Source organism: Eschrichtius robustus, chromosome 13 (genome assembly GCF_028021215.1).
Source record: "Eschrichtius robustus isolate mEscRob2 chromosome 13, mEscRob2.pri, whole genome shotgun sequence".
NCBI lineage: Eukaryota > Metazoa > Chordata > Mammalia > Artiodactyla > Eschrichtiidae > Eschrichtius > Eschrichtius robustus.
The window spans coordinates 36,491,518-36,501,087 of NC_090836.1; the positions used below are offsets into that span (position 1 = coordinate 36,491,518).

General features: G+C 46.1%; 1 protein-coding gene across 4 annotated transcripts in view; it reads right to left on the reverse strand.

The window, feature by feature from the left end:
- ADAMTS20 (ADAM metallopeptidase with thrombospondin type 1 motif 20) overlaps positions 1 to 9,293 on the reverse strand; it is a 194,526-nt gene extending 185,233 nt beyond the window's left edge. For all 4 annotated transcript variants that reach the window (XM_068561131.1, XM_068561132.1, XM_068561129.1 and 1 more), the window contains exons 1-2: positions 8,884 to 9,293; positions 7,941 to 8,302 (exon numbers count right to left, since the gene is read on the reverse strand). In XM_068561131.1, coding sequence (XP_068417232.1) covers positions 7,941 to 8,302; positions 8,884 to 8,974 — 453 coding nt within the window. In that variant the 5' untranslated portion in view covers positions 8,975 to 9,293. The remainder of the gene's footprint in view (positions 1 to 7,940; positions 8,303 to 8,883) is intronic.
- Between the last annotated feature and the right edge of the window lie 277 nt (positions 9,294 to 9,570).

Sequence of the window (9,570 nt, forward strand, 5' to 3'; positions counted from 1 at the left end):
ATGGAAAAGTCTCCACTAAAAACACAGATGTTACAGCTACCCTTTTTTACCCTAAGCAGAGTGTAAGTGTTATGTAATAAAAGATCATGAAGATTAACTCTGAGATTCATCTTTATTTTGGGGTACTCTGTTCAATGCAAAAGATTTTTTCCCCTGACAGCTCCTCATTATAACACCACTGATCATACCTAGGAAATAGTGTATTATACATAAGCACACATTGAACGAATGAATCGATGATATGAAGAATATGTAATTGGCCGCAGAAGCCTAAAGCAGAAGATTCATTGCAAAGTTTTTGAAAAGAGAGTCTTCTCTCCTCTAGTAGCATTCTTTATTCCCCATTCCACAGGGCAATTCCAGATCTCCAGTATAAATGTTTCCAGAGGAAACATTGCTGATACTCGCCTAAAGAGACACTGCTCTCTCACCACGTCCCTACCCATGAGGATCAAGAAAATAAGACAGACTCTGGACTCATCTACCCAAGATTCATGCAGTCAAATGACTCAGCTACATAAATAGTAGTGTCCCAGCAACATCACTAACAAGGAGTAAATTCTGTAACATTTCTCTTTTTTGTAGGCACTGAGGTATGTTTGAAGTCACATGAACTCACTAAAAGTGGAGAGAACTGTCAAAGAAATGGCCACGTTCTTGTGGGGTCCAGGTCGTGGTTCTCAGGACAGCCTCTGCTATCCTCTTACTAAAATGTCTGTGAAGACATAAAGCCCAAAGTCATTATAACAATTAGAAGTTTAAAACAGTAAGAAATGATAAAGAACTACTCTGTAGGTAGATAATGGAAAGATGTTCATGATATATTGTCAAAATGTTATAAAGCAATATTACTTAACAAAGATATATGTATATGACCCGGTCAGCTCTTTCTAGAGAAGATGGGGCAAAGAAAGGAAGGCTCAGGATGGATCTGGAAAGATGAGTAGGAGTTTAAGGCAAAGGACATTCTAGACAAAAAGAAGAGTAAATATAAATTCAAACCATCATGAAGATTAAAGTAAACCTATGATAGAATCAAACAAATGTTTCTAGAATAAGTATCTCTTTCTTGCCACCTCTCCTGTTATTAACTTTCCTGGTTAATGGCTACAGGATCACTCAGTCATTTAAGTCAGAGTCATTAGAACCATTTTGGTTGTCTGCTCTTCTGGTCCAAAATTCTAATGGGTCTCCTACAAGGTGGCTTAACTTCAGCGCTACTGACATTTTGATAATTCTCCATTGTAGGAGGCTATTCTGGGCACTGTTGGATGTTTAGCAACATCCCTGGCCTCTACCCACCAGATGCCAGTAGCTTCCCTTGCCCCCTGCACAGCTGTGACAACCGACTGTCCCCAGACTCTGCCAAATGTTCCCCGGGGGACAAAACTGCCCCAGTTGAGAACCACTGGTCTCATAGTGCACCTTCCACAGGGACCCAACTCTTCTCGCCACTGCAACCACATTACTTCCTGCGGCTCCCATTCCCTATCTTTACAGTGGTCTTCCTTACTGCAGTGGTGGTCTTTTCAGTGCCTCACTGCCTCCCCTGCTCCTTGCACAATGGTGCATAAGGGCAGACCCCTCCCAACACATCAAACTAACCCACCATCTACAGTCTAAGCCTTCATGCCTCCACAGTACATTCCAGGCCTTAATCTGACTTCAACCTTACCTTTCACCCTCACCTCCTAATCCACCCTACTCTTCAGCTGCAGAGATCCACAAGAAGCCCTTGAATTTTCACATCCCCAAATGTTTATTCATCCCTCAAAGTCCAGCTGAGAAGTCTCTTCCAGCCCAGGTCTCATAACACTCTTACTCCCTCCTTCCTCAAAGTTCACCCAGCACTCCTTGTACTCCTCTGTTAACGGTATTTAACAGACTATTTTCACTGAGTGTGTGTACGTGTGCCCGGTGTCACTATGTGGTGGCCCTGAGAATGCTGAGCATAATTGACCAAGGACCCCCACTCCAGGCTTTGAGATCCATCTGTGCTTGTGCCCCAGCCATATCTCCCATGCACCACTCCAGCCAGTAACTGAGTGTGGCAAGGATATGAAGAGGAAATTCATTCTTAGGAGGCAAGGGACCGTTCTCCCAGGCAAATCTGGTTTGAGGGGGGCTTTGCTGAACCTTGCTTAGACTGCCCGGCAGCCTGGGATGCTTCTACCCAACATTTTCATCCTCTCTTCACCTGTTTCAGACTCCACTGCTCGCTCCTTTTTTCTAACACAGACACTTCCCCTATTAAACTCTGCACATTTAATCCCACCTTGCCATCTGCTTTGTGGAGGACCTAGGCTAACACTCGAAATGTTAAAGGTAGAGGCATAAGAAATTCTCCCTAGTGTTGTCTGAGTATTTGACTAAGTATAGGAATAACTAAAAGGGGTCCTTATGAATTTTCCAACAAAAAAAATATGAATACAGAATGGCATGTGTAATGACCTGAGGCTGTGTGACTTCTGAGCAAATAGGAAGTTTAAAAAATAAAGTTTTCCAAGAAGACAAAAACCCGTAAAGACACTATTGATAGTTTCCATACATTTATTTCCTTTCTGAACATGGAGGTACTACAGCACCTCAATAATCAGTCATCAGAGGGCATTAGTGCCTGACATGCCACAGAATGGTTCACATGAGAAACTTCAAAAAAGTACACACGGCCACTGCAAGCTACTCCGTGAGAATACTGTACAAGCCAGATGCAATGTCTGGTTTTATGACATCTGGAAACTGTTTCTTTCAACCAAAAAGACTGCATTGATTCAAATCCCACCAAGAAACAGTGAAGCTAATTGTCTAGGCGGTCGGGTTAGTCCCTGAGGGCCTTTGGAAGAAGGGAACGCACCAGGTAATGTAAGAGAGCTGACAGAGGGACAGGGGTTGTTGAGAATAGTCTCTATACAATTTACACATGCCATTCTGACAAGGATATGCCCCAAATATTACAACTTATGGAATACTGACCTCTACTTTGGCAAGAGTGTATCAACATCATGAGAAAATAGATAATATGACCATGAAAACAAAGTTTAGAGTTGAATCTAGAGATATTAACGCCTGATAACTATATATTCTGTGACTTTATCAATGAACTAAAAACAGAGTTTGATTAGCCATTATATTACATATAGGTAATTTTATGATTTGGCTCTATTTTCATAACTAATATAGATTTTAGAAATGTCAAAATAAATAATCAGAAATGTTTGAATTATGTGATAAATACTTACACTTAGAAGAAAGAAAAATTAGAGGAGGAAAGATTAGAAAAGCAAAAGTTATACCCACATGAAACAAAGAAAATTTCTGGCAGGCTCATAGCCCCTCTGATTCTTGGGCCCAAAACACTTTAGAAAACTAAACAATACAAGTCATGGTTCAGTGGTTTAGTGAAAGAGAAAAACACGTAAATACTAAGACGTCTAGAAGTGGGGAAAAAAAATAGCTGTGTAGGGCTTCCCTGGTGGCGCAGTGGTTGAGAATCTGCCTGCTAATGCAGGGGACACGGTTCGAGCCCTGGTCTGGGAAGATCCCACATGCCACGGAGCAACTAGGCCCGTGAGCCACAACTACTGAGCCTGCGCGTCTGGAGCCTGTGTTCCGCAACAAGAGAGGCCACAATAGTGAGAGGCCCGCGCACCGCGATGAAGACTGGCCCCCGCTTGCCGCAACTAGAGAAAGCCCTCGCACAGAAACGAAGACCCAACACAGCCAAAAATTAATTAATTAATTAATTAATTTAAAAAAAAAAAGGAGCTGTGTAGAAATTAAAAGAAAACGTTAGTTTATATGTTTGAGGTTAATGCAACACTAGCAACTGAATGAAATCATAAGTATGTTGTGATGTCAATTTTTTTAAATGGTTGTATGTACAGAGATATTTGGAAAGTAGTAACTTGGTTTGTATTCCCTAGCTTTAAAAGTCACATTCCTCAGTAGCCACCAGAGAAAGGAAAGGTAGATGCTACCTCAAATGGGAAGATGGAAGGGGAACAGCTCAAATGAATGAGATGTGAAAGGGGAACTTAGTGGATTCCAGGCAGAAAAGAACGATGGAGGCAAAGGATACGGCTGGGAAGATGTATGTGCGCTGACTTCTCCACTGGGGGTTTAAGGCCCTGGAGGCAGAAGGCATGTTACATAGTTTAAGAGGACTTGCCAAGAGAAGTGCTTTAGCATGCTATGTGGGACTCAAGGGAGGGACCTCTACAAGCCCCGCCCCCCCCACACACACATGCACTCACTGAAATAAGAGGTGTGACAGAGTTTGGCGAAGGGAGGAATCAAGTCCCCCTAGACTTTCATATGCCATGGAGGGTCTCAGAGCCTTAGAGGGGTCTGGAAGATTACCAAGGGCATCACCAAACCACCTTATGTGGAGAGAGCACTGCAGCAGGAGCTAAGTGACCCTGTGTTGAAGGCTGCACATGCATCAGCCAGACAAGAAGCCAAATAGGTGCTGCATGCAGAACTCAGAGGGATACGCAGCAACAGAGAGATCCCAGGTAGGAAAGAGTCAGAGAGCCCCAACTGAGCAAAGAAAAGCCACAAGTTCTCAGGCCCAGAATTCAGCGGCTGGTGCCAAAAAAATGCAAGGAGACTGAGGCACAAAGGACATCGGAGGCTAGAGAAACTGAAGGACAGTATGATTTCCCCACCTTCCTCCCAAACAATACAGAGGCCTCAGAACACTTTACTGCCCTGTATGAGGTCAGTTTTCATCAATGGTCAACATTTGCTTGAATCCAGCCATGACAATGAACATCAGCAGAAAAAAAATGAGGAAGTCACACACTCATTCAATATATTCAGGAAAAGCATTTGATTAAGTACAACATCCATTCATGATTCAAAGCAAAACTAAAAGCAAAGAGCAACTAGCAAAAGAGAACTTCAATAGGACTGGCTCTAAAAATCCTTCAGTAAATCTCAACTTTAGTGTTTAATGGACTGACAAAAATCAAAGCTGAATCATCACAGCCGCACACATGCAAAGTCACAAAGATGAGTTGGGAAGTAGCAGGAGCAGGGCTGGAGGTGAGCATTACTGACATCTTGGGCATTGTATCTAGGAGGATCTGCAAAAACTCAGCTGGTCCAGGTTGTGGGTAACACAACTTTATCTGGATCTAAAGATTAATCTGAGACTAAAAAACAGGAATCTGATATAATAATAAATGGACTCTAAAACCTACCAGAAGTTCCACCATTTGATGAAACTATTATTCTAAAGAGTGCTAAGGATAGAGTCGAGGTAGAAATAAAACAATCATAAATATACAGCTAATATCCGTTATAGTGCTAATATCACAAGGGAGAAAAATCAAAGAAATGTCACTAATCTCATCAGTGATTTAGACTTATAATTGGTCCTGATCATACTTCTACAAGATTTTTAGATCCTGGTACCTCTAGCTATGTGCTGTATTACGGGAAACTTTCTATCTCTGCCGTGACTGATGTCCTCAACGCAGCCCTACACATACAGAGAAATGGAGATAAAGCTGAGTTACATAGGTATGAAAATATGTTTCTTGATGTTAAATCAAACTCTGATAATATCAGTAAGTCTATCAAAAGCAAACTACATACATAAATCAAATGGACTTATGCATGATAATGCATAATAACTAGACAATTATATCCAAATTGACACAGTGACAGGAAAGGATGAACTCCTGTTATGACTTGAAAACATTTCCAGGGGCTTCCCTGGTGGCGCAGTGGTTGAGAATCTGCCTGCCAATGCAGGGGACATGGGTTCGAGCCCTGGTCTGGGAAGATCCCACATGCCGCGGAGCAACTAGGCCCGTGAACCACAACTACTGAGCATGCGCCTCTGGAGGCTGTGCTCCGCAATAAGAGAGGCCGAGACAGTGAGAGGCCCGCGCACCGCGATGAAGAGTGGTCCCCGCTTGCCACAACTAGAGGAAGCCCTCGCATAGAAATGAAGACCCAACACAGCCATGAATAAATAAAATAAAACAAATACTTAGGAAAAAAACAAACAAACATTTCCAACTGTTTTCTGATTTCAAAAAGGAGATATTGAATAATAATTTGAACTGCACAAAACTTATGAATCAACATGAGCAGAAACATCACTCCTAATAATGCTTCCCATCTGGAATTTTTTCCATGCCTTAAATACTAAATCAAGAAAACATACTGACCATGACAAATTTGTGGTAGTAAATCTAGAATTTTCTAGACAAACTAAACATTTTGAAAGGTTCTAGAAAAGAGAATATTTTTCTTTCCTTTGATGTGTAGATGGCTGTGTAAATATTACTGTGTTTCTGCCATTCTGATGTTGTATTTTACATTTAGCTACAGCCAAAAAGAAAACTGTCCAAGGCATATATATATATATACATATGTATAAGTACATATATATATCAAGATAATAGCAGAAAAAAGAACAAAGAGATGTTCCAAATCTACTTAGTAATGACCAATACTCACACCCAGGAAGACATCTTACATCAATTACCCTGAAAGGAAGTATTACATTTGGCCTAGAGAGAACTGTTATCAATTTTCTACTTCATCAAAGAGTAAACAATGTTGATGTTCTGAAACTCATCTAAAATTTGCCCAACAAAAGCTAGAATACTTGGAAAGAACCCTGTAGCCAAATTCTTAGTTGTTTCTTCTTGAACACATATTTATCAGAGGAGTTAATGATGAAGTGAGTTCATATATGTTTTAACGTAAGTGTTCTCAGCCAGAGGTTCCATGAACTTGGATGAGAAAGACATCTTTATTTTCCCTAACCTCTGATACGTAACATTTCCTTCAATTATGATTGTAGGTAAAACCACAGACATTGTGACTTTGTTAGCAATAAAATAATAGCTACTTCAACTCTAATGTAATGTAACACAAAACTATCTGCATTGTTTATTCTCATTGCCACAACAGAAGTGTAGAAGTAAGTAGTCCCCTCCGCAATAGATATTATTTAACACATTAATGAAGGATGTATTATGACACCACAAATTCTAATACTTGTAACATTTTGATTACTGTTAGTATTTAAAAGGAAGCCAATTAAATAACATGTATGCTATTTTACACATTTAAGTCATGCTGAGAAGAGGTCCTGGGTTTCCGCTAGAATGCTGAAAAGTTGATGGCAAAAAAAAAAAAAAAAAAAAGTTTAGAACCTCTGTTTTAGAGGGAGAGAAACAAATAAAACACATAGAACCCAATATTTTATTTCATTTCCTCTCTCTGCAATGAGGTTTTTACAAAATCCACATCTTTTACTCTTGTCACTCGAATGATCATTTCTCATTTGCTGGCACCAGATCTTTGTAGATGCTCTACATTTTTAAGTGCAGTGCATTTTAAACTGGCATATTCAACCTTTTCCCTGTCTTGTACTTCACAGATTAATGGCCATCCCCATAGTAGCAAAAAACAAAACAAAACAAAAAAACAAACAAAAACTCTTTCTTTTCAAACCTTTTCATTTTATGTATATTCATTCTCTTTTCATTCTATCATTCTTCATTCAAGGAATGAATTTAAGTAAATTCAGGGGAGTCTGCCTTAATAGATGGTCCAGAATGGGTGTGTCTGAATGAAGGAGCCTGTCGTCCTGCTGGAAATCACACTTCCTGTGTAGCAGAAAGCCACTGCCCACCTCCCTGACTAGCTCAGCATCTGACACTCTTTCTCGCAGCTTTGCACAGAAGGGTCAATTTGGCCCAGCAGGGAGAGACACGCTGATCCTCCAAACCCTTCTCCCCACTGCAAGGAAAGAGTGGCCTCTGGCTTGGGTTCATCTAGGTGTTAATCCCTCTGGTGGCCCACTCTGATCTCTTGGGTCAACCAACCGCCCATTCGGCAAAAGCCAATGCCCGGCTCCCTGAACGAGCAAGGATGGAGCCCAAGAAAATGCCAAGGGACCCGAGGGCGCTTACCAAGCCTCCACAAAGGCTGAAGACGGCTGTGTGATCCTCCCGAGCATTGACCTGGCCGCGGTAGAAGCAGTGGCGCAGGTCTGGGGGCGCCGTGCGGCGCTCCTCAGCCCGGAGCGCAGGGGCTCCCAAGTGCACCTCTGTGTAGCCGGCAGCCAGGAAGGCCGCGTCGGCGCTCAGGTTCAGCTGGAAGACCTGCCCGTAGGCGCGGATTCGGTAGTGGGTCCTGAACGGCGTGGGCTCCAGCGCCTCGGCGCTGCGCTTCCTCCGGCTGAAGTGGTGGCTCTTTGGGAACACTTCGCCGAACTCATTGACCCGCGCGGGGGTCACCACTTCGTAGGAGGCCAGTGTCCTCACCAAGGCTTCTGCAACCACAGCGATACGGCCGTTGAGCCCCTACCCCGTTTCCAACTCCCCAGCGCCGAACTTCTTCAACCAAACGTCCCAGCCAGAGGGCCGAGGCCCCAGGTCCCCATACCCCCGGCGGGGCGCGACGAAAGAACACACGCTGGCGAGCGCGCGCGCACACACACACACGTGCGCTCTGTGAGTGTGCCTGCCTGCTTTCCCACACCCCCGATTCGCTCCACCTTCCCCAAGCAGGGACCCTGACACTCAGGGCCCTCAGCAGCACCTCCTTCCCGCGCCCCTCTTCGCCTCCCTGCCGCCGCCAACTCGTGCCCCGCGGGCGCCCGCGCCACCCTGCCCCACGCGTCCCCGCCGCGTGGTCCCCGGAGGGAGACGTGTGCCCCGCGCGCGATTCCTCGAAACACCGCGCAGCCGCAACCTCCGGGGATGCTTGGGGCTGACTGATTCCGGAGTCCCGAGAGCCCCGGCAGGGCCAGGGTCCCCCAGCGGGCAGAGCGGCTCCCCCCGCCTCCGTCCGCCCGTCCCACTCGGGCCCGCGTCCCACCTCGCTGCCGAAGGCGCCCCGCGGTGACCTTACCCTGCCTGGGGTGGAAGTGAACTTCCCAAGACCTGGTGATGAAGAGCGAGAGCTGGTAGAGCAGCCCCGTCAGCCACTTGGCCACCCGCATGGTTCCACCGGGGGGATTCCGACCGGGGAGGCCAACCAGAGACGCCCGCCGCCCCGCCGGCTTCCCCGCGCTCCGCTGCCTCTCCTCCCTCTCGCCCGCCGCTCTCCGCGCCGGCAGCCGCGGCGCCTCAGCAGCCTCCGGAGCAGCAGCCCCGGCCCCGGGCCGGCCCGTCGCGCCACACCGCCAGCCTCCGCTCGCTGAGCCACTGCTTCATCGCACTGCAGCCCCGCAGCCTCCGGCTCGCAGTCGGCAGCCTCGCTCCGCTTCCTGCGCCCGCACAGCCCTCAGAAGCCCTCTCCTTGCGTCCAGCCTAGCGCGAGGCAGCGACCCGACCTAGCAGGAACGGTGCCAATATAGCCACCCCGGGCCTGGCGAGCTGGGGGGGCAGAGCCCGCCCCCAGAGGCCGGGCCCGGCCAATCAGTTGGAGGCGCGGCCCGGGCTCGCCCTCCGGCGCGCTGCCCGCCCCCAGCCCCTAGCCGCAAGCGGAGTGCGGTCGCTGCAGGCTCCCGCTGTGGGCGTGCAGCGTGGTGAGTAGCCCGAGGCCCAGTTGGACACCCTCCCGGTACCCGTAAAACCTGGGACTGATACAAGCTGC